This window comes from Cetorhinus maximus, chromosome 3, assembly GCF_964194155.1.
Source record: "Cetorhinus maximus chromosome 3, sCetMax3.hap1.1, whole genome shotgun sequence".
In the NCBI taxonomy this organism is placed as follows: Eukaryota; Metazoa; Chordata; class Chondrichthyes; order Lamniformes; family Cetorhinidae; genus Cetorhinus; species Cetorhinus maximus.
Genome location: NC_135881.1, coordinates 92678343 through 92703478, shown reverse-complemented (window position 1 = coordinate 92703478; position 25136 = coordinate 92678343). Strand labels below are relative to the sequence as shown.

The 25136-nt window shown below is 41.0% G+C and overlaps 1 protein-coding gene across 7 annotated transcripts in view; it reads left to right on the top strand.

Moving 5' to 3' along the window:
- tex10 (testis expressed 10) overlaps positions 1 to 25136 on the top strand; it is a 166329-nt gene that overhangs the window by 69924 nt on the left and 71269 nt on the right. For all 7 annotated transcript variants that reach the window (XR_013576180.1, XM_078538710.1, XM_078538711.1 and 4 more), the window contains one exon: positions 3393 to 3526. Coding sequence is in view for 6 of the 7 variants with exons in the window: in XM_078538710.1 (XP_078394836.1) it covers positions 3393 to 3526 (134 nt within the window). In the remaining variant the exon portion in view is untranslated. The remainder of the gene's footprint in view (positions 1 to 3392; positions 3527 to 25136) is intronic.

Genomic DNA, 25136 nt, shown 5'->3' with positions numbered 1-25136 from the left:
GTTTTCAAACCAAGCTACCAAGAAGTCTACAATTAAGAGTTTTTTTGTCTTGATGTGAAATACACATTCTCCTTTTTAGGAACATGTCCAACTTAGCCAACCCCATGCAATTTTAGTGCAGGTTGGCATGAACCAATGATGAGTGAAACCCAGCTACTTGCAAGGATACCTGCTAAAATGTGAACATACTGAATTGATGAGTCAGGAAAGATCAACTAGTCCACCAAGCCTGCTCTAAATCATGATGGCTGGGCCATTGTTGCTAAATGCTTATTTCTTCGTCTGCAGCCATGTAATCTACTGGGAGAGATGGAAAAAAAAAGGCAGTGTGGGGAAAAATTACTCTAAAATTTTTCTGTAACCTGTTCAGGAGGTCATAAGGATCAGGTATACTTATCACTATTGTCTCCTACATGATGCAGTCTCTGCTCCAGTCTGGAGCCAGTCCGGCACCTTCTTGGAGGCATGCAAAGATTCAACGTCCACCCCACTAGTCGGCCATGTATTCCAGAGATTCACTATGCTCTCGGAAAAGAGGAGCTTATGAATCTCCAGTCTATTCCTTCTCTTGTATAATTTAAAATTCACCTCTTGTCCTCCCTAAACTATTCAATTGGAATAATCTAGGTATAGGGACACTGTCTAGCCCTTGAATTATTTTATTCACCTTTTATAAGTCTCCGCTCCTTGAAAATAAATAGACGAAGGTTGTTGTTCTTATCTGAGTAGCTGAGCTTCTTAAATCTAGGAATAATTCTTATCGCTCCCCTTTGAACCTTCGGAAGATGTTATGTTACTCACCATATCGGTGAATGAAAGCTGCGCTCAGTACTTTAGATATGGTCTGACCAGAGATCTGTGTAGTGTTAAAATTGTGTCTTTTGATTTATACCGTGTGTTTCTATTAATACAACCCAATACCTTGTTAGCTTTAACTACAATTTCTCTACATTGATCATGAATATTTAGTATCTTCTACCCAATAATGCCTTGAAAATTATACCTGTATATAGTTTTTTAATTAATTCATGGGATGTGGGCATTGCTGGCTAGGCCAGCATTTATTGCCCATCCCTAATTGTCCTTGAGAAGGTCGTGGTGAGCTGCCTTCATGAACTGCTGCAGCCCATGTGGTGCAGGTACACCCACAGTGCTGTGAGGGAGGGAGTTCCAGGATTCCAGACCCAGCAACAATGAAGGAACAACATTATAGCTCCAAGTCAGGGTGGTGAGTGGCTCGGAGGGCAACTTGCAGGTTGTGATGTTTGCTGTCCTTGTCCTTCGAGATGGTAGTGTTCGTGGGTTTGGAAGGTGCTGTCTAAGGAGGCTTGGTGAGTTCCTGCAGTGCATCTTGTAGATTGTACATACTGCTGCTATTGTGTGTCAGTGGTGGAAGGAGTGAACGTTTGTGGATGGGGTGCCCATCAAGCAGGCAGCTTTGTCCTGGATAGGGTCAAGTTTCTTGAGTGTTGTTGGAGCTGCACTCATGCAGGCAAGTTGAGAGTATACCATCACACTCCTGACTTGGAGTTGGGACGTGAGTTATTCGCAACAGGATTCCTAGCCTCTGACCTGCTCTTGTAGCTACAGTATTTATATGCCTAGTCCAGATCAGTTTCTGGTCAATGGTAACCCCCAGGATTTTGATAGTGGAGGATTCAGCGATTGTCATGCCGTTGAATGTCAAGGGCGATGGTTAGATTCTCTCTTGCTGGAGATGGTCATTGCCTGGCACTTGTGTGGCGTGAATGTTACTTGCCACTTGTCAGTCCAATCCTGGATCTTGTCCAGGCCTTGCTGTATTTGGACATGGACTGCTCAATCTGAGGAGTCGCGAATGGTGCTGAATGTTGTGCAATCATCAGCGAACATCCCCACTTCTGACCTCATGATGGAAAGAAGGTCATTGATGAAGCAGCTGAAGATGGTTGGGAATAGGACACTACCTTGAGGAACTCGTGCAATGATGTCCAGCAACTGACATGGTTGACCTCCAACAACCACAACCAGTGGAGAGTTTCCCCTCAAATTCTATTGACTCTGATTTTGTTACGGCTCCTTGATGACACACTTGGTCAAATGCTGCCTTGATGTCAAGGGCAGTCATTTTCACCTCACTTCTGGGGTTCAGCTCTTCTGCCTATGTTTTAACCTAGGTATAATGAGGTCAGGAGCTGAGTGACTTTGGCGGAAACCAAACTGAGTTTCAGTGAGCAGGTTATTGCTAAGCAGATGCCGATTGATAGCACTGTTGGTGACCCCTTCCATCGTTTTACTGATGATGGAGAGTAGACTGATGGGGTGGTAGTTGGCCAAAAGGATTTGTCCTGCTTTTTGCGTACAGGACACACCTGGGCAAATTTCCACATTGCCAGGTAGATGCCAGTGTTGTACCTGTACTGGAACGACTTGGCTAAGGGCCTGGCGAGCTCTGGAGCATGAGTATTCATTAATATTGCTGGAATGTCAGGGCCCATAGCCTTTGCAGTATCTAGTGCATTCAGCCATTTCTTGATGTCACGTGGAGTGAATCGAATTGGCTGAAGACTGGCATTTGTGATGCTGGGGACTTCTGGAGGAGGCCGAGATGCATCATCCACTTGCGATGGATCATTCACTTGGCACTCTGGCTTAAGATTGATGGAAATGCTTCAGCCTTATCTTTTGCGTTGATAGACCTGTGGTTGTCTGGCTGTGATTTGTCCCGTTTTGTTTTGAAAATAGGAACTGTATGAGTTAGTTTCCACTGTAACAGAACTATGCATGACCATTGAACTGTTGAATATATATGCAAGGGGCTGACAAGAGTATCTGCTCATCTCTTTAATTATCCTTGAATGGATATTATCTGGTCCCGGAGCCCTGTCAGTTTTACACAGATGGCCAGCACAGAGCCGCTGGAAAACATCCTGCTGGTTTTTATGTCGTAACCGCTTTACCTTTTGGGGAATTGACTGGAAAGAATCCCCAATGTTGGGTCTTCCCATGGGAGAGCTAAAAGAATTCTTGCCTTCATCCCCAGAAACTTTGAATCATAATAGATTTATTTTTTGTTATACCATAGATATTGGCACTTGCATGCTAACAGTGAAGTCATAGAATGGCTACAGCCTAGATGGAGGCCATCAGCCTGTCTAGTCTGCACCAGCTCTTTGCAAGAGCAATGCACTTAGTGCCACGTCAGTGCTTTTTTCCTGTAGAGTAGTTTTCAGTGTAGGTATTAGTAAAAGATTTATAAAATGTGAAAAACTGTGAAGGTAATTTTAAGCCTAATTTTCAGAATGTTTTATCTGCATGGTAATAGGGATATCATCAAAGGGGTCACTTTTTTTGGAAAAAAATGCGATTTTGCTGATTGTCTCTCTTTCTGTTTATTTCCTTTTTTATTGTAGGATTCTCAGGAGAAGAATTGACTTGGCTTCAGAACAGCAGCAGTAATCCTCATATAAGCCAATCCCAGTTTTCATCTGTGCGCCTTTATGTAACTGATCTTGACCAGTTTGTGCATCACTGGGCCTTGACTGAGGTAACTCATTACACTTCGCAAGAAATATGAATTCTAATTATAGGCAGCACAGCCTGAGCTCTATGGTGAAAGCAAAATACTGTGGATACTGGAAATCTAAAATAAACAGAAAATGCTGGAAAAACTCAGGCCTGGTAGCATCTATGGAGAGAGAAACAGTTAACGTTTTGAGTCTGTATGACTCTTCTTCAGAGCTGGGGACTTGTTTTTCCAGCATTTTCTGTTTTTATTCCTGAGCTTTATGATATCTCTTCATATCAATAAGGGACTGTGGTTCGTAGAACACTTAAACCTTTTGTTAAAGACATAACACTATTTTTATTAAGCCTTCAGGGATTGCATTCTTAATTGTTTATGTTCTTTGCAAGTTTTGAAGTATAATATTTCATCCGAGTCGTACATGGATATTTTCTTCATAGTTAGGAGCACGCTCCTGAGCATTACTTGATCTCACAGATCTTAGTACAAAAAAATTAAACTGTCATCCAGGTAAAAGGTAACAACAGTTCCTGGAAAACATGCATAAATTAATTAATTGTTTTTTTAATTCTTTGAATGCTGTGCATCTATAAACAAAACTAATTGAGTATGTAAGTACCTTGGGCATTGTTTGGCACGTCACTTGCACACTTTTGAAATCTGGTGATTGAATTGGGTATTATAATAATGTAAAATTACAGAATTATTAAATTACAAGCATAATTTGCAATTATAAAATTACAGAAATATACAGATCCCTAGATATTTTGCTAATTTATGCTGTTCATTGGATAAACATTTTACTGGCAGTTTAATGAATCTGTAAAATTTTTATCATGGTGTTAAAACTCTTAGTTGATGCACAATGTGTTAGCAATCTCCATATCCCGTTGTCAATTAACTACTATTTTAAACACCTGGAAAAACTGCAACCTTTCAAGTTTTAATTGAAGGTAAATTCATATTTTTTATCAAACTCATCCATTTCTCTGTGAAAATGCAGTAACTGGAGGGATCATGGAAACAAACTTTCACTACTCAGCCTGCCAAACATGTGCCAGCTTTTTGAAAGAGCTATTAAATTTAATTCTGCACGACATGTCTATTAGATCTTCCCTTTGCCCTGAGGAGAACAATCTCAAATTCTCCAACCTCTCCTCTTATTTTTCCATATTTTGTATCATCTGCAAACTTCAGAATTATACTCTCCACACCCAATTCCAAGTCCTTTATGTAAAACAAGGAAAGCAATGGTCCAACTCCCAACCCCAGGAGGATTCCACTGCATACTTCTCTCCAGTCGGAAAACTCCCGTTCACCAGTACTCTATCCCTTAACCCTTGGCCAATTTTGTACGTAAGTTAACTCGGGTTAATCAGACATGATTTGCCTTTAATAAAGATGTGCCAGCTGTCCCTTACTAACCTATGCTTCTCTAAGTTAGAATAAATTTTGTAATTGTCAATTGCTTCCAGTACTTCAATCATCATTGACATCAGACTAACTGGTTTATCCATCCCTTGTCTTGAATAGGGATGTGATATACACACTCCTTCAGTCCTTTTGGCAGCACCCCAGTATCTAAGGAGGATTGAAAGATTGTGGTCAGAGCTTCTGCTATCACCATCCTGGTTTCCCTCACCAACCAAAGATGCATCTCACCTGTAGCAGGTGACTTTTGTTGACTTGAGTGATGTCAACATATTTAGCACCATTATCCCTACTCTTTCTCTCCAACCCCCACCGCCCCCTGACCATTTTGACTCTGTCATTAACTTCATCCTCTTTTGTGAAGAATAACACCTCAGTCATGCCCCCTGCCTTCAAAAGATGATTTTGTTTTTTGTTCCTCATTGGCTGTATCATTTGTTTAACTATCTTTTCATTTTTTATATGTTTATAAAAGGATTCCTGGGTTCTCTTTTATGTTATCAGCAAATTTTTCTGCACACTATCTCTTCATATCCTTGCATCCTTTTTCAATTTCCTCCTCTGCCTGTGTATTCTGCCGGACTTTTGCTTTCTGTACCTGAAATTTATCACAAACCTTTTTTTATTTTAGCTTCTACCTCCTTTGTTGTGCAGAGCTCTGGCTTTGGATGTTCCATCTTTCCTATTTTTAATGGGAATATGGTTAGTTTAAACTTGAACTATCTCTGCCTTGGAAGTCTGTCATTGATGATTTGCCGATTGCCTTGTTACTATACTTTTCCCAATCCACTTGTGCCGGATCCTTTCTTAAATCACTGAAATGGGCTCACTTCCAGCTGGTTATTTTCATGTTTGAGATTTTTTTTTTGCCCTTTTTCATAACTATTTTAAACCTAATCAAATGATGATCTCTGTTACTAGGTGTTTTCCCACTAAACCATGTTCCACTAACCCTACTTCATTCCACAGAATTCCTCATTGGACTGAAAGCCTGTTGATTTAAAATGTGTAGAGGAGAATTTGCTCACAAATATTTTTCATCCTCTTTTCCCTTTACTCCGTTTTTCCCCTGGTCTATTAAGGTAATTGAAGTCTCCTATTATTTTTGCTCTATTGTTATTACATTTTTCTGAATTTAGTCTGCAGATTTGCTGCTCTAAGTTCTTATTATTTGGGGATCTATAGTAGAAATCTAACAGCTCCTTTTCTAATCTTTAACTCCACTCTAACCAAATTTGAACTCTGTAGTTTATTGTTCCTCTGTAGAACAGTAATATTACACTTGATGAATGCTGCCACCACCCTGCTTTTCTTTTTCCCTTCCATGTTCCTCTTGAATACAGTAGCAAGGAAAGCTTTGTTCCCAGCCCTTGCCCATGTTGAAGTGAGATCTCTGTTATAACCACTATGTCATAACCTCATGTGGCTACTTGTGCCTGCAGCTTGTTGACCACACTTATAATACTCCTTGCATTAGTGTAGACGCATTCCAACACAGTGCTATTCTGCTTCTCCATTTCTTTCCTGCTCTTACCACATTATTCTTTGATTTGTTGTTTGTTCCTCCTACTTTTCTGTACATCATCTCTCTCTGCTGCTGCTTCCTGGTGCACCTCATGCCAGATTAGTTTTAAACCCTTCCCACAGGATGGTGGAACGTTTGGGAACCTGTGTGCAGCAATTGATGCGGTGAATTTGTACACATAAATTTCCAGCATTTGTTAAGTGATTCCCACAGGTTGTGAAGGAAAATTGCAAGGGGAGCCCTCTACTATAGTGTCAACTGTTGTTCAGTTGGTAGCACTCTCTCTTCAAAAGGCTGTGGGTTTACATCCCGCTCCAGAACTTGAATGGAAATATCAAAGCTGACACTCCAGTGCAATACTGATGGAGTACTACACTGCTGGAGGTGCCGGATAAGACATTAAACCAAGGCACTGTCTGCCACCTGAGGTGGCTGTAAAAGATCTCCTGGCAGTTTCAAAGAGGAGGGCAGTTATCTCTTAGTTAGTGACCTGGCCAATACCTACTCCTCAATCAACATCACAAAACAGATTAGCACAGTGCGTTTTGTGGGAACTTGCTGTATGCAAATTGATTTCCACGTTTCCTTCATTACAACAGTAGCTACACTTCAAAACTACATCATTGGCTATAGACTGCCTTGGGACATCTAGAGGTTGTGAAAGGCATGATACAAACACAATCTTCTTTTTTGTTTATTCCCTTATGTCTGCTCGCAAGTGGTTGAACAATAGTATTGATGGAAGTTTTTTTTCCTACGTTCACGGGATGTTAGCATTGCTGCCAAAGCCAGCATTTATTGCTCATCCCTAATTACCCTTGAGAAAGTGGGGGTGAATCGCTGCCTTGAATCACTGTGGCCCAAGTGGTATTGGTACAAGAGTATTGTTAGGTAGGGAGTTCTAGGATTCTGACCCATTTAATGATGAATCAATGGTGATATATTGTCACCCCAACTACCACCTTAAACCTTAACCATTCCATGCCTCCACCACTGACGCACATTGGCAGCAGTATGCAACATCTACAAGATGCACTACAGCAACTCACCAAGGCTCCTTCGACAACACCTTGCAAACCTGTGACCTCTACCATCTAGAAGTACAAGGGCAACAGATGCATAGGAACACCATCACCATCAAGTTCCTCTCCAAGCCACACACCATGTGCTGACTTGGAACTAGATCACTGTTCCTTCACTGTCGCTGGGTCAAAATCCTGGAGCTTCTTTCCTAACAGCACTGTGAGTGTACCTACACCACGTGGACTGCAGTGGTCAAGAAGGTGGCTCGTCACCACCTCTCGAGGGCAATTAGGGATGAGCAATAAGTGGCTGGTCTAGCCAGCAATGCCGACATCCTGTGACTAATAATTTTTTTTAAAAATTCCCAAATCAGCATGGTGCACGACTTGAATGAGAACTTGCAGGTAATGGTGTTCCAACTGTTCTTGCCCTACTAGGTGGACAATTAACTCACTGTTAGAGGTGACTGCACAAATATGCCCATCCTCAATGACTCACATCAGTGCAAAAGATAAGGCTGAAACATTTGCAACAATCTTCAGCCAGTAGTGCAGGGTGAATGATCCATCTCGGCTTCCTCCAGAGGTTCCCAGCATCACGGGCGCCAATCTTCAGCCGATTCGATTCACTCCACATGATATCAAGAAACGGCTGAAGGCACTGGATACTGCAAAAGCTATGGGCCCTGACAATATTCCGACAATAGCACTGGAGACCTGTGCTCCAGAACTTGCCACGCACCCTAGCCAAGCTGTTCCAGTACAGCTACAACACAAGTATCTACGCGACAATGTGGAAAATTGCCCAGGTATGTCCCGTACACAAAAATCAGGACCAATCTAAGCTGGCCAGTTATCACTCCATCAGTTTACTCTCGATATCAGTAAATTGATGGAAGGGGCCATTAACAGTGCTTTCAAGCAGCACTTGCTTAGCAATAATCTGCTCACTGACGCTCAGTTTGGGTTCCGCCAGGGTCATTCAGCTTCTGACCTCGTTACAGCCCTGGTTCAAACATGGACAAAAGAACTGAACTCCATAAGTGAGGTCAGAGTGACTGCCCTTGACATCAAGGCAACATTTGACCGAGTGTGGTATCAAGGAGCCCTAGCAAAACTGGAGTCAATGGGTATGGGGGAAAACTCTCCGCTGGTTAGGGTCATACGTAGCACAAAGGCAGATGGTTGTGGTGGCCAATCATCTCAGTTTCAGAACATCACTGCAGGAGTTCCTCAAGGTAGTGTCCTATGCCCAACCATCTTCAGTTGTTTCATCAATGACCTTGCTTCTATCATAAGGTTAGAAGTGGGGATGTTTGCTGATGATTGCACAACATTCAGCACCATTTGCGGCGACTCAGATACTGAAGCAATCCATGTCCAAATGCAGCAAGACCTGGACAATATCCAGGCTTGGGTTGACAAGAGGCAAGTAACATTCACGCCACACAAGTGCCAGGCAATGACCATCTCCAACAAGAAAGAATCTAACCTTCGCCTCTTGACATTCAATGGCATTACCATCACTGAATCCCCCGTTATCAGCATCCTGGGGGGTTACCATTAGAACCTGAACTAGAGTAGCCATATAAATACTGTCGCTACAAGAGCAGGTCAGAGGCTAAGAATCCTGCAGTAAGTAACTCACCTCTTGACTCCCCAAAGCCTGTCCACCATTTATGTTGTGCAAATCAGGAGTGTGATGGAATACTCTCCGCTTGCCTGGATGAGTGCAGCTCCAACAACACTCAAGAAGCTTGTCACCACCCGGCACAAAGCAGCCCGCTTGATTGGCACCCCTTCCACAAACATTCACTCCCTCCACCATTGACGAACAGTGGCAGCAGTGTGCACCATGTACAAGATGCACTGTAGAAACTCACCAAGGATCCTTAGGCAGCACCTTGCAAGCCCACAACCGCTACCATCTAGAAGGACAAGGGCAGCAGATACATGGGAACACCACCATCTTGAAATTCCCCTCCAAGCCACTCACCGCCCTGATTTGGAAATATATCGCTGTTCCTTCATTGTTGCTGGGTCAAAATCCTGGGACACTCTCCCTAACAGCACTGGGTGTACCCACACCAAATGGGCTGCAGTGGCTCAAGAAGGCAGCTCACCACTACCTTCAGGATAATTAGGAATGGGCAGTAAATGCTGGCCTAGCCAGCGATGCCCACATCCCGTAAATGAATAAAAAATTGATGTACCCCAGCCAAAGCAATTTCTTCATGGTGTTTGGAGTCAGTATTACACGCTCCCAGGGCCACACCCCCTCGATCACCTCTGGGCTGGTGGTAGAGGAGTCTAGGCTGATAGGTCTTCCCGAGGACAACTGGGGATCGACAAATTCTGGCCTTGTCAGTGACAGTTTTTTTTTTTGATTCGTTCATGGGATGTATGACTCTGTGATTATGACTGTCGGGTTGTTGCTTGACTCATCTTGGGACAGGCCCCCAGATGTTAATGAGGAGAACTTTGCAGAGTTGACTAGGCTGGTTGTGCCTCTGCTGTAATAAAAGCAGAAAATTGTTGGGAATACGCAAGCTACAATAGTACCAAGCAATAATCATCTCCAACAAAAGAGAATCTAACCATTGCCCCTCAACATTCAATGGCATTACCATCACTGAATCCCCCACTATTAACATTTGGCAGTTATCGTTGACAGGAACTGAACTAGACCAGCCATATAAATAATGTGGCTTAAAGAGTAGTTCAGAAGCTCAGAATTCTGACGTGTATAACTCACCTCTTGCTTCCCAAAGTCTGTCCACTATCCACATAGCACCTGAGGACTATGATGGAATACTCTCCATTTGCCTGGAAGTGTGCGACTCCAACAATACTAAAGCTTCACACCATCCAGGACAAAGCTGCCTATTTGTTCAGCACCTGATCGACCAACTTAAACATTTACTGCATCGACAACCAATGCACATTGGCAGCAGTGTGTACCATCCTCTGCAAGCCGCACACCATCCTGACTTGGAACTATATCACCGTTGCTTCATTATCGTGGGATCAAAATTCTGGAACTCCCTTCCTAGTAACACTGTGGATGTATCTGCAACAGATGGACTGCAGCAGTTCAAGGCGGCGGCTCATCACGACCTTCTCAATGGCAGTTAGGGATGGGCAATAAATGCTGGCCTTGCCAGCGATGCACAAATTCCAAGAAAGAAAAACAACAGATCAGGCAGCATCTGTGGAGAGAAGCAGCATTAACCTTTCAGGTTGATAACCCTTCTTCAGAACTGAGGAAAGATAGAAATGTAATAAGTGTTCAGCAACTGAAAGAGGCAGGCAGAAGGAGGAATGAAAGGGAAGGTTTGTGATAAGGTGTAGGGCAGGAGGATTAAATGACAAAGTTTAATGATACAAAAGACAAAGGAAGTGGCTATAGTAAAGAAACAAAAGATGTGTCTAGATTAGATGTGAATGGCTGGATAGCAACCGTCTGAATGCAAAGTGAAGGAATAAAGAAATAAACCTGAAAAAACCGAACCAGCAAAATAAACATGAAACAAAATGGCGGCATAGGTTATGATTTAAAATGATTGAACTCATTGTTGAGACCAGAAGGCTGTAGAGTACCAGGTTGAAAAATGAGGTGCTGCCCTCTTGACTTTATGTTGAGCTCATTGAAATAATGTAGGAACACCACGGATAGAAAGGTCAGAGTGGGTGCAAGCTGGAGAATTGAAATAGGAAGTGACAGGAAGCTCAGGATCATGCTTATTGACTGACTGGAGAACTGCATTGCATCTGCCATGTAGGGAAGACAACATCAAGAGGAGCGAATATAGTAAATTGAAATTAGCACTAGTAAATTGCTGTTTCACTTGGAAGGAGTGTTTGGGGCCATGGATAGTGAGAAGGGAGGAGGTAAAATGACAAATGTTGCATCTCCTGCGCTTGCATGGAAAGATGCCGTCGGAAAGGGAGGGGTGTTGGGGTGACCAGGGTGTCACAGAGGAAACAGACCGTTCATAATGCTGGGAGGGGAAGATGTGTTTGATGATGGCATCATGCGGAAAGTGGTGTCTTTACTGACACTAGCATTTTATTCCAGATTTATTTAATTAAATGAATTTAAATTATTATACAGAATTTAAATTCCACAGCTGCTGTGGTGATATTTGAGCTCCCTTCTAGGTCATTAGTATAGGCTTCTGGATTAATGGCTGGTAACTGAATTGCCATACCCACTAATCAGCAAACAGGTTAACCACAGTAGTTGCGTGACATTCTTTCACTTCCAGAAGCTTCATAATTTGGACGGTAACAACAATAAACTTAATTTTGACCTTTGCATCATTTGACATTTTTTAAATTCAGGTGAGGCAGTGGATAAATCTGTAAACTAGCACTATAAATATATTAGCTTTTAAATGGGAACCATGTTTGTTTTCAGATTCTTTTTAAAAAAAAACTGTTGGCCTGCTGGTTGATTTTGGTGGGGTTTTTCTTGTTGCGGGGGTATCAAAAAAAAATTTATGAATTTGCACAAGATTCAGTTTTTTTTTTAGATCTTTTAAAATTATGGCCATGTGTCTGTAGTTGTTTTTAAATATACTTGACTGTTTATTACACACATGGATCAGGGAGTGGTTGAAGTGAATAGTGTAGATGCAATTAATGTGAAGCTACACAACGTATGAATGAGAAGAGAACAGATGGTAGATTTAAATGAGAAAACATGGAAGGAGGCACGATTGGAACATAAATACTGGCATGGAGTAATTGGGCTGAATGTCCTGTTTCTGTGCTATATATCTTATGTAATCCAAAGGTATAATCCATATAACTGGTTGGCTGTTAAAATATTATGAAAATTCCAATAGATTGGCAAGCTCTATTTTATTTGTATCTCATATCAATTATCTGCCTAATGAAAAATGTTGCATTCCAATATAACATTCCCTTCCTGCCCTCAAGTGTTTCTTGTGTTATGAACACAGCAGATTTGGGATTTTAGAAATTAAAAGTTAAAGTTTTATTAACAAGAAGGAAAGAAAATAGTCTTACAAAACATTGCCCCAAAAAGACACTCTACTTGGTCAGACCCACAGATAAACACCTTACAGGCAACACTCCCTTATGGATGTTTAGCTATAAAAATCCAGTAACATTACCCAAGGCAAATTGCTGCAGCTTTAACAAAGGCATACAACATGATCTCTTAAGCTCTCTCCCACTCTGCTGTAGAAATCCAAGACTTTAGAACAGGACTACTTTTTGCAACCCAAGACTTTACTGGCTTGGCGGGATGGCTGATTCAAACTGCATCTTCTCCCAGCCTAGAGCTGTTTCCTGGAGATCTTCCTCATATAGCCAACAATAAACAGCTACAGCTCACAGCCAACAGCTACCTTGAGCTTTCCACAGTAACTCTAAAATGCCTTTTTCCTTTCTTTTCATCTTGTGTCCCATTAATCTCACACCTCTTTTGAAACTCATCCTTCCAAACTTAAAATCTTTGATGTTTCTACTTTGTTTCTGCTTTCAGATCAATAAAATGTAAAATATCCTCTTCTATTTACCTATGGAACTCCTGGAAGATGCAAACATCTTTCTTGTCATCTCTGACTTTGATATTCAAACAAGCTCTCAACTTACCTAAATATGCAAATGTTAGGTCTAACCTGTTCACTTTTACTTCAAACATAACACCTCCATCCTTTCATGTTTCAAACCCCCAGACAATCTGTCTTCTAGTAACTTTTTTCCCCAGCTTAACTAAATCATTATATACACACAGGCACACAGCCTTCCTCACAGGAAAGCACAATATTCCCCAAAAATATTTTTAAAAACATCCATTCTCATGCTTGCTGTAACAATTTATATCAACATTTGCAATAGAAACTGTCTATATAAGCATTTATGGGAGAACCTGTCGAAGCATGCCAACATCTTAGAATAGGATCTCCATCTCCCCTTTTAAGATCCTCTTTTTAAAATAAACTTATCTCTTTGACCAAGCTTATTGCCATCTCTTTTATAGTCCCCGCTGCTTGAAGTGGGCATGTTGGTGTGAAAGTGCATTATACATGATGGCCAGTATTCAGAGATAAGAATTACATTAGAGTAGTAGGGCTGTCAATTTAAGGATCCTGTTAACTTGGATCCCATCAACAAAGCTGAGAAGATGTCGAGTGGATCTGGGTGTGAATGGGCTCTTGGTACCACAAATTCTGCCCCTTTGCCACAAATTCCATCCATCTCCCCCAGTAACTGTCGGAGGCTGAACCTTTCACTGGAACCAGTGAAAATATTTCATTTTAACCAGGAGTTTAATTGGTGAAAAACACATATAGAAAGAATCTCCTGTGAAATCATCTTTCAGTTATGAAATCATCTTTCAGTTAATTTTTATTTGAATGAGAGCCCACGCTAATGGTGTTTTTACTTAACGATTGCTTCCCCTGTCCATAACTTGAGTCTGATGAGCATGCTTATCATGATCTGACTGTTGGTGATTATTAACAGTTTCAACCACCCCAGCTTGCTTGCACACCACATACTGGTCAAAGTAGGTTTTGGTTTAACTAAATTTTGCAGTTTAGGATTATTTGATCCCACCTAGGATGTTATAAATCAATCTAGTAAGAGAAAGAACTTCATCCTAGAAACATCACAAACAGGAAGCAGGTATTCCAAGTGCTGAACTTATGAAAGACATCTTCATGATTGTGTCAGGCAAGCTGCTCCATTATTTGCTATTCCATGATTGAAGGTTTTGATCCAGGGGCCAAGACAACAGTTCAAGGCATTCTGTTGTTCACATTTTTGAAACTTGTGTAATTCACAAGAAAATTGTCGATCAAGACTGCAAATGTGAACTAGTAAGTAAGCTCAGTTGTTTCCGTCTGAAATAAGCAGATCACTTATGACACTATAACCATAACATTGAAATGTACGTTAACGTCAATCGTAAATGATTATGGCTTTTTGGGCTGATACGAAGCAATTTCCTGTTTTAAATATGGACATTTTAAGTAGCGGGGACTGTAATAATTTGCTATCTATTTTTTGATCGTCTGTTAAGTTTTAGATTGGATTTGGGTTGCTTTTCTGTGTTGCAGGTACAAAATAAATATTTGTTGCAGTTGCTGTAGTTGTCATAGTTGAAGTTGCAGTGGCATGGCAGATTAATAGCAAATTAATGTCCATTTTCCTAAAACTCATGTTTAAACCCCTCTTGTCAGGCTTTTGTACCTGCTACAGCACCAAAATTGCTCTTTCAAAGTCACACATGACAACCTATGTGACTGTGACAAATACAAACCACCCTTCCCCGATTTGTCTGCAACCTTTGCCGCAGCTGATCATACCATCTTCCTGAAACACCTTGACCCTGTTGTCCAGCTGGGTGGAATTTCACTTTCCTGGTCCCATTCATATATATCTAATCGTAACCAGAGAAGAAGCAACAATGGTTTCTTTTTCCATTCCTGTGCATTTACCCCTGGTGTACCCAAGGATCTAGCCTTGCACCCTTTCATTTTCTCGATGACATCCTCTGAAAAGGCAACATTAGTTTCCATATGCACGCTGAAGAAATCCAGCGCTACCTAGCCATCACCTCTCTTGACCCTCCGCTGTTTCTAAATCGTGAGATTGCTTCTCCAACTGGATGAGCAGAAGGTTCACCAATTAAAAAGAATGAAGCAATTGTTTTTGGTACCACAAATTCTGCTTCTTTGCCACAAATTCCATCCATCTCCCCCAGTAACTGTCTGAGGCTGAACCTCGTTGTCATATTGGACCCAGAGATAAGCTTTCACCCACTTATCTGTGCTGTGACTAAGACTGCATATTGCCACATCTATCATGTCACCCATCTCTGCCCCTGCCTTAGCTCATCTGCTGCTGAAAACCCCATCCATGCCGCTGTAATCTCCAGAGTTGATTATTATAATGCGCACCTGTCTAGCCTCCCACACCTGACCATAACTATACTGTAGGACAGAGAATAAATCAGGAGATAATGAGGGTATGTAAAAAAAAAAGCCAACGCATTCATCATGGGTGACTTTAATCTTGGGAAAATCAAATTGGCAGAGGTAGACACGAGTAAGAATTCATAGTGTATTTGGGACAGTTTCTGAGAACAATATGTTGTGAATCCAACCAGGGATCAGGCTATTTTGGATCTGGTAGTGTGTTCTTTTTCTTATCGAGTCTACGGACAGTCTATACATGGCCCAGCTAATGTGTAATGAGGCAGGTTGAATAAATGACCTCAGAGTAAAGAAATCCCTAGGAAACAGTGACCATAATATGGTAGAATTTATCATTCAGTTTGAATGTGAGAAACATGGGTTGGAAACAACTGTGCTAAATTTAAATAAGGGTAATTACAAAGGAATGAGGGCAGAGTTGGCTGGAGTGGACTGGGAAAGCAGTTTAGTATTAAAGACGGTTGATTAACAATGACAGACGTTTAAGAAAATAGTTCATAACTCTCAACAAAAAGATATCCCAGTGAGGAAGAAGGATTCAAGGAAGGGGATAAACCAACCATGGTTAACCAAGTTAGTTAAGGACAGTATCAAATTGAAAGAAAAAACTACAATGCGGCAAAGATTAGTGGTAAGCCAGAGGATTGGGGAAAGTTTTAATAACCAACAAAAGATGACCAAAAAATAATAGAGAGGGAGAAAATAAACTTCGAGGGTAAACTAGCAAGTAATATGAAAATGGACAGTAAGCGCTTCTTTAAATGTATAAAAAGGAAGAGAGGCCAAAGTGAACATAGGCCCCTTAGAGAATGAGGCTGGGAAAATAACAATGGGGAACCAGGAAATGGCAGAGGCGTTTAATAAATACATTGCTATAGTCTTCACGGTAGAAGATACTAATAGCATTCCAAAAATACTAAATAATCAAGGGGCAAAAGGGGGGGAGGAAATAAATACAACAACTATCACTAGAGCAAAAGTACTAGGGAAACTAATGGGGCTAAAGGCCGATAAGTCCCCTGGAGCTGATGGGTTGCATCCTAGGATAGTAAAGGAAATAGCCACAGAGATAGCGGATGCACTGGTGGTAATCTTCCAAGAATCCTTAAATTCTGGAAAAGTCCCAGAGGATTGGCGAACAGCCAATGTAACACCCTTATTCAAAAAGGGAGGGAGACGAGAAACAAGTAACTTTCGGCCAGTTAGCTTAACATCTGTCATTGGGAAAATGTTGGAGTCTATTATGAAGGATATAATAGCAGAGCATTTAGAAATACATAATCTAATCAAGCAGAGTCAGCATGGCTTCATGAAGGGGAAATCATATCTAACAAATTCATTAGAATTCTTTTGAGGTGGTAACAAGCAGAATAGATAAAGGGGAACCAGTAGGTGTAATATATTTGGATTTCCAAAAGGTGTTCGATAAGGTACCACACATAAGACTACTTAATAAGATAAGAGCCCATGGTGTTGGGGGTAATATATTAGCATGGATAGAGGATTGGCTAACTAATAGAAGACAGAGTTGGGATTTTTGGGGTGGCAACCTGTAACTAGTGGAGTGTCACAGGGATCCGTGCTGGAGCCTCAATTATTTACGATATATATTAATGACTTAGATGAGGGAAGTGAATGTACTATCGCCAAGTTTGCGGATGACACAAAAATAGATGGGAAGGCAAGTGGTGAGGATGATGCAAGGAGTCTACAGAGGGAAATAGGCTAAGTGAGAGTAAAAACTTGGCAGATGGAATATAATTTGGGAAAATGTGAGATTATGCACTTTGGCAGGAAGAATAGAGGAGCTGAATATTATTTAAATGGACGAAGACTGCAGAAGGCTGCAGCCCTGAGAGATTTGGGAGTCCTTGTGCATTCATCGCAAAAAGCTAACGAACAAATTCAACAGGTAATAGGGAAGGCAAATGGAATGTTGATCTTTATTTCAAAGGGAATGGAGTATAAAAATAGGGAAGTCTTGCTAAAACTATACAAGCCACTAGTTAGACCACATCTAGAATACTGTGAACAATTTTGGTCCCCTTAACTAAGGAAAGATATACTGGCATTGGAGGCAGTCCAGCGAAGGTTCACTAGGTTGATCCTGGGTATGGGGGAATTTTCATATGAGGAGAGGTTGAGTAGGTTGGGCCTGTACTTATTTGAGTTTAGAAGAATGAGAGGCGACCTTATTGAAACATATAAGATTCTTAGGAGGCTTGACAGGGTAGATGCTGATGTTTCCCCTTGTGGGACAGTCTCGGACCAGAGGGCATAATCTCAAGAGTAAGGGGGCACCCATTTAAGACAGGTGAGGAATTTCTTTGAGAGTAGTCAACCTATGGAATTCTTTACCGCAGAAGGCTGTCGAGGCCTGGTCGTTAAGTATATTCAAAGCTGAGATAGACATATTTTTAATCAGTAAGGGAATCAAGGATCATGGGGAAAAGGCAGGAAAGTGGAATTGAGGATTATCAGATCAGCCATGATCTCATTGAATGGTAGGGCACACTCGCTGGGCCAAATGGCCCACTTCTACTCCTATGCCTGATGGTCTTATGGTCTTAATTTACCCATAGAGTGTTTGAGGTCATTCAAAACTCTGCAGCTCATACCAAATCCACAGGAAATGCTGTTTATAGCTGACCTATACAGGCTTCCGGTTGAACAATGCCTCAATTTTAAAATTCTCACCCTTGCTTTCAAATCCCTCACTATCTCTAATCTATCCAGGCTTGGGCTGACAAGTGGCAAGTAACATTTTGAACTACACAAGTGCCAGGCAATGACCATCTCCAACAAGAGAGAATCTAACCATGGCCCCTTGACATTCAATGGCATTACCATCGTTGAATTCCTGACTATCAACATCCTGGGGGGGTTACCATGACCAGAGCAGGTCAGAGGCTTGGATTTGTGCGGCAAATAACTCACCTCTTAACTCCCCAAAGCCTCTCCACTATCTACAAGTTGCAAGTCAGGCATGTGATGAAATACTTTCCACTTGCCTGGATGAGTGCAGCTCAACAACACTCAAGAAGCTTGACACCATCCAGGACAAAGCGCCCCATCCACAAACATTCACTCTCTCCACTACCGACACATAGTGGCAGCAGTGTGCCATCTACAAGATGCACTGCAGGAACTCAACAAGCCCCTATAGACGTCACCTTCCAAACCCACGACCACTACCATCTCAAAGGACAAGGGAAGCAAACAGATGGGAACACCACCACCTGGAAGTTCCCCTCCAAGCCACTCACCATCCTGACTTGGAGATATGTCACCGTTCCTTCACTGTCGCTGGGTCAAAATCCTGGAACTCCCTCCCGAACAGCACTGAGTGTACTTACACCTCATGGAGTGGTTCAAGAAGACAGCTCACCACCGTTTTCTCGTGGACAATTAAGGATTGGCAATAAGTGCTGGTCTAGCCAGTGATGCCTACACCCCATGAATGAATTGTAAAGAAATATCCTCCAGTTCTACAACTTTGAGATATCTGGGTTCCTCTAATTCCAGACTTTTGATCATGCCTGATTTTAATTGCTCCATCAGAGGTGGCTGTGCCTTAATTCTGAAGTTCCCTCCATAAACCTTTCCGCACTCTAGCTTGCTTTCCTATTTTCAAACACTCCTTAAAATCTGCTTCTTTGACGAAGCTTTTGGTGATCTGCCCCTTTTGTGGCTTGGTGTCATATCTGTGAGCACCTTGGGACTTTTATTATCTTAAGGTACTATATGAATGCAGGTTTTTGTTGCAAATTCTGGATTCCCCCAATGCTCCAAAACCGCTTATCCAATTTGCTGATTCCTAGAAACCTCCTTTACAGATTTTCCACAATGCTCCCTGTCTGAAGATCCCTCTGTCGATGTTCACAAACCTCTAACTGCATTTATTTCCAGTTATCCTTGATTCCAGAATCACCCCAATGCACCCAGACTCAGAGACCTCTCTCTTCAACCTCTCAGGTCTTGGAATCTGTAATCAAGAACCCCGGAACCTGTATTTATGTGTTCAGGCCCATTGTTCTGTGACAGCTTTAAAAATATATATTCCTGCACCCAAGGATGTCTTCCCAAATCTCAGGACGAACCCAATTCTGATGCATCGATGTAGCTGGTAATGTTACTTGATAACAGCCTGATCTTACAAAAATTTACAACTCGCCATAAGAGTGATCCAGTGTGTCATTGCAAGTCTTGCATATGGGGTGTATTTTTTGCTCTCAAACCTTACTTAGCACGATTTTGAGCCATGCAGTTTATACAAACATTTAAAATAGAAACTACCAATGTCAACATACATAAGAATCCATATGTAAACATACCTATGTGATACCATCACTTATTGCATTGCAGTTGCAGGCTTCAGCTACCAAGTGGTGTTGTGGTGCATAATTCAGCTATTTGTCAGTTTTGTCAGCCATTATGTTTTTCATTAGATGTAATAAGTTTGCTATTTTTAATTTGGATGTTTTCTCTGATTTATATGTTTTAATGCATTTTAACTTAATGCTGCTTCTGAGCAGCTTAGCAATCTTTGGCGCTTCATTGAGTTAGTAGTTTTGTCTCTTTTTTTTTCTCGATTGGGAGAGCATGTGATCTGTCTTAGGCTTTCCACCAGTGCTGCCATACAGTTGGAGACGAGGAAGTATGTGAAAGCTGTCTATGGCAACAATTTGCCTCTCCTCCTGCCTTTGTGGGCAGATGCAGAACATCTGGCCAGCAACATATTATAATAACATTCAAAAAAATAGTTTATTCAAAATCGAAGGCCACATATAGCATATGTCAATATAGAGTTCCATATTTCATTCTGAGCGTTGTTCTTTTTTTATTCATTCACGGGATGTGGGCTTTGCTGCCTAGGCCAGCATTTATTGCCCATCCCTAGTTGCCCTTGAGAAGGTGGTGGTGAGCTGCCTTGAACCGCTGCAGTCCATGTGGTGTAGGTACACTCACAGTGCTGCTAGGGAGGGAGTTCCAGGATTTTGACCCAACAGCAGTGAAGGAATGGCAATATAGTTCTAAGTCAGGATGGTGAGTGGCTTGGAGAGCAACTTCCAGGTGGTGGCGTTCCCATCTATCTGCTGCGCTTGTCCTTCTAGATGGCAGTGGTTGTGGGTTTGGAAGGCGCTGCCTAAGGAGCCTTGGTGAATTCCTGCAGTGCATCTTGTAGATGGTACACACTGCTACTACTGTGCGTCGGTGGTGGAGGGAGTGAATGTTTGTGGATGTGGTGCCAATCAAGCGGGCTGCTTTGTCCTGGACGGTGTTGTAGTTCTTTTTGAGGTATGACAGCCAGAATGGGTATTGATTAACGGAAAGCAACGTAAGGGGCAGGGTAACACGCGAATTGAACTTCAGAAGAAGGATTACGATTTTGTGAACTTGTATTACTCTCCTGTGCAGATCCTGGGCATCATATCTCCTCTGAGGTGTTAATGCATTCATAGCATGATAACTTTATTCTTAATGTGATGATCAAACCTCATCAAGTGCTCATTATTTTTTTAGTCACAAGCAATTTCGGTTATATGGCGTAAAGAGAGGCTAGATGGTGGTGTAGGGGGTGTTAGTTTTATAAGTTCGTTGTATGTCCAGGCGCAACGGTGAGACATAAATCAAACGGGGGTTCATAACCTAAATTTTTAACACCTATATTTGAGCATTAGAACAGATCTGAAAAATCAGTGATACATTATTTTTTTTCTAGTTTGTTTTCCATGCATTTGGCAAATGCTTGAGAACTAATAGAACTTTTGATGTGTGTTTAGAATGCTTGTGTTTTGGAGAGTATTCTCAATTGAATTTTCCAGGGAAAATGTTGTTCCAATAATTAAAAATAATGTAATTTCACTGAAACAAAATTGTGGAAATGACAGTGCATATAATCAAATTGCATTATGATCTAATTAATTATAACCCTGTTGTGTGCATGTCTAATGGTTGCAATATGTAAAAAGCTTAAACAATTTTTCTGAAACCTCATGTAATGGAAATTGTTACTTAACTAAGACTTAATTCAAGACTTGATTCAATTTTATTTAAGTGATACTGTATTGTGCAATCATCGAACCCAAACATTTATTATTAGAAATTCAGAGTTAAGCGTCTGTACTTAGGTCTCTTGAAAGAACTTAAGTGCTGTACCCCTCTCTCAATAACATTGTAGCTAACAACCTACTTGTCTGCAAGCTTTCTGTTGAATTATTTTCATTTATTAGGAACTACATGTCAGGAATCTGGCAATGACTTGATTTTACTATCACATCTAGTACAGAAGTGGCTAGTACTCAGTACCTGAGCGAATCAAAAAATAAACCCCTGTCCCTTTGCATATTGGTAGCTACTTCACTACCTGCAAAGTACACCCTGCTGTCTAGTTTTTAATAGCTTATATTGAAATTGTTCTTTATCACAAAAAGTTCTGCAATATGTTCTTCATATGTTTAATTTTTAAAGGTATTTTTGTTTTGTTTCTTGTTGTAATTTTGGATGTCCGCGGTCACATTACACAATGGTCAACTGTGTAGAGTCAGGAGAAGGGTAACTGGTACAACAAAGCCAGATTAGTGCCCAAAGACAAATTGGACAAAACCAGAAATATCTTTCCACAGTTAAGGTAAATAAAATTAATGATAATATGGTTAGGCATCTAACCTGCTGAAAGCACTGAATGGCAGGGAGAGATTCTAGTGCAGATTTGGGGTCCTGTGACATGGCAAAGGTTTTGAACAACTTCCTTGCATCAATTTTCATGACTTAACATGGTCCTCATTTACCAATGCGAGTATTGATATTAAATTTGATGGTGAAGTAGATGCAGGTTTGGTTCTTGCTAGAATTGGAGCGTTAAAAAGCTGATAGCCATTCACCCATGGATGTGAAGAAAATTTAGGGCTGTTATGCAAACTCTGCATGAACCCATGTTAAGGCCATTGCTTTTTTCTTCATCAGCGGTCTAGGTCATGGCATCTGGAGAACTATGTGCAGGATGGCATGTGACACAAGAATACATGTAAGGACGGTATATAAAAGTCAGGTTGTAGCAAGCTCTGGATGCAAAGAGGAATGGCCTGGTCTGGAAGATATCTAATAATATAGACAAATGCAATGTAAGACCTATGGATATGGGCAATTCCAACTGTGCATACCATGTAAATCTGTTTCAAAGCTGCCAAGTGGGAGAAAGAGCTTAGGAATTTAGTACATGACTCATTGAAGGACTATGGCCTTGAGTGCCATGAAGGTCTCAAGGCTGTTATGGAAGTGAATAGGATGTTGTGTTATGTTGCAGTTACAGCTGAATATAAAACACACAGTGCTACCCTTGTATGATAACTTGATCAACTTGCATCTTATCCAGTTTTGGTTCCATCAAATGATACCTTGTCTAAAGGATTTTAGTTCAGAACAGACTTGGAGACCTGGGGCTTTTTACTTGGGTTAACTTGCCAGGATATATATTTGAGGTCTTTAAAACAATGAAGATATTACATAATTTGTCCATATGGATGGTCTGCTTGAGCTAGATAGGTTAAAGAGGCCTGAGCACGGACCTAGGATAGGTTTAAGGAGGTGCATCTTTTCGCAGGGAGACTTTGATCTCTGAGATAAGTTGTCAGCATGTACAGTGAGTGGGGATTCATTGCTAGTATTCTAATGGGAGGTAGCTGAGTTTCTACAAGCAGTAAACATGTCTACATAGAAGGTAGGTAGGCCATTGGGAGCTAGTGTTACCATTCACCATGATCTACTGGAGCTTGCATTGATTGTCTTTAAAAGTCAGAAGAATTTCCCAGAGTTATTTCCTAATTTGTACTATGGCTTTTATCTTCATTTCTGCAGTTGTGAGGGGATAGCAGAGGGTGGTGATGGTATATAAATTGTCATTCTGGTATGAAACATGCTCGACGGACTGGTTTATCTTTTCATCTTGTTTGTAATTTTTGTTTTAACAGTTAAATATGGTAGTTTCGATAAATTCTCACATTTTGATTCTGGTGGTTCCCCAGAATATATCCACCTACTTCTCTGCTTGAAATTATGAAGCTCATCAAATATAAATCATGTTGTGGAAAAATTATTGATTAGAACAAATTTCCATTCTGTGATGCCTGTTAAATTGGGAAGATGAGGGAATAGTGTTCAGTTGATTTGGCATATTATTTATGTGATCGAATGGTTCCGATTACATTGGCTGCAATTTTACATTATCATTGGTTGTCACAGTGTCTTCCTTGGTGAGGAGTATTCGTAATGCTGTTAATAATGTTATAGCCTCTAGGAGGAAAGTGGAAAATCAGTTTCCATTGTATCCAAGCTCAAAACTTAAAATCCTTCAGTAAAACTGTCATATTCCTCTAATTAAATTGCACTGTCAGTGTTAAATACAAACAGACATGAATGGCTTAGCTGGGCAAGTGTGATAAACCCTATTGTTGTAAATTTCTTTCCTGCTGAACCTTGGGGTTTTTCCACTTTTTGAAAAATAGAAACACTTGGAAGCATTTTAGTTTTGAAACTTTACCTGTCAAATTTTCAAAATGGAATCTTTTCAGGTGGTCAGTTTTGTTGTAGGGAAGTACAAAATGTGGATCTTTATTAGCAACCAGTTCCCATAGAGGAACTCCAATCTCATTGCTACAGTGCTGATATTAAATCCCATCTGAATATACAAATGTTTACTGCACATTGAGGGAAATTGGATTTGGAGAAATCTGCATTTGAGTTGTCTGGTCAGTGACCCCTCTCTTCCACCTGCACCCCCACCCCCATCCCCCAACCCTCCTTCCAATCCCCAAATTAAACAGTTTTAACATCTAGTATGCCAACTGTGACTGCTACTATCAATGATATCCTTGAGTGCCAGAGTGGAGAGAAGAAAGTGATGAGACTTCAGGGATCTTTTATTATGTTAATGGCACTATATAAACACATTAATGTACCACTTGGCCTGGAATGCCACTGATTATTGCCAAGGACAGTGGCTTGATAGGTGTCTGCCTGCATGATGATATCTCTCAGGGAGAGTTCTATATATATATATATATATATATATATATATATATATATAGTCACCTGACCACCAAAGAGAAATAGGAAACTAGATTTCCAAGGGTCACATTTAAGAGCGCCAAAGAGAGGCATAGCAAAGAATAAACAGGATGTTTGTGGATTTAAACATTGTTTGTACTGATTAAATATGCTGATCTGTGGTAAGATTGGAGAAGAGTTGCAAAATGTATCTGAATTGTTAGCATTGGAATTGAGAGGAATATCAGTGCAAGAATGATTAGATGTCTTTTCATAGGAGGAAACCATGAAGGCATTAGGCATTGCAATTATTTAACTGAAGAGGTCTCTTACGAGCCCCATAGCTAACTGGAAGTGAGCAATGGGTCCTTCTGATCTCTTTTTCAACATGGTCTCTGCTGCCTGTTGGACTTGGTCTCTTTCATCTTCTCTGAGATTAATTGGCAATGGCCTAGAATTCTGTGCTGTACAGTAATGACTTGTACTGCCACAGGCAATTCAGCAACTCTGGTTGAGGTTGCCTGTTGATCCAAAGTTGATCCACTTCATTATTGCCTCATCAGGGAAGTAGACCCTTCTTGAGAATTGCTGAGTTATAAGTTTCAGATATAGCTGTCTGGGTTGTATACACAGAT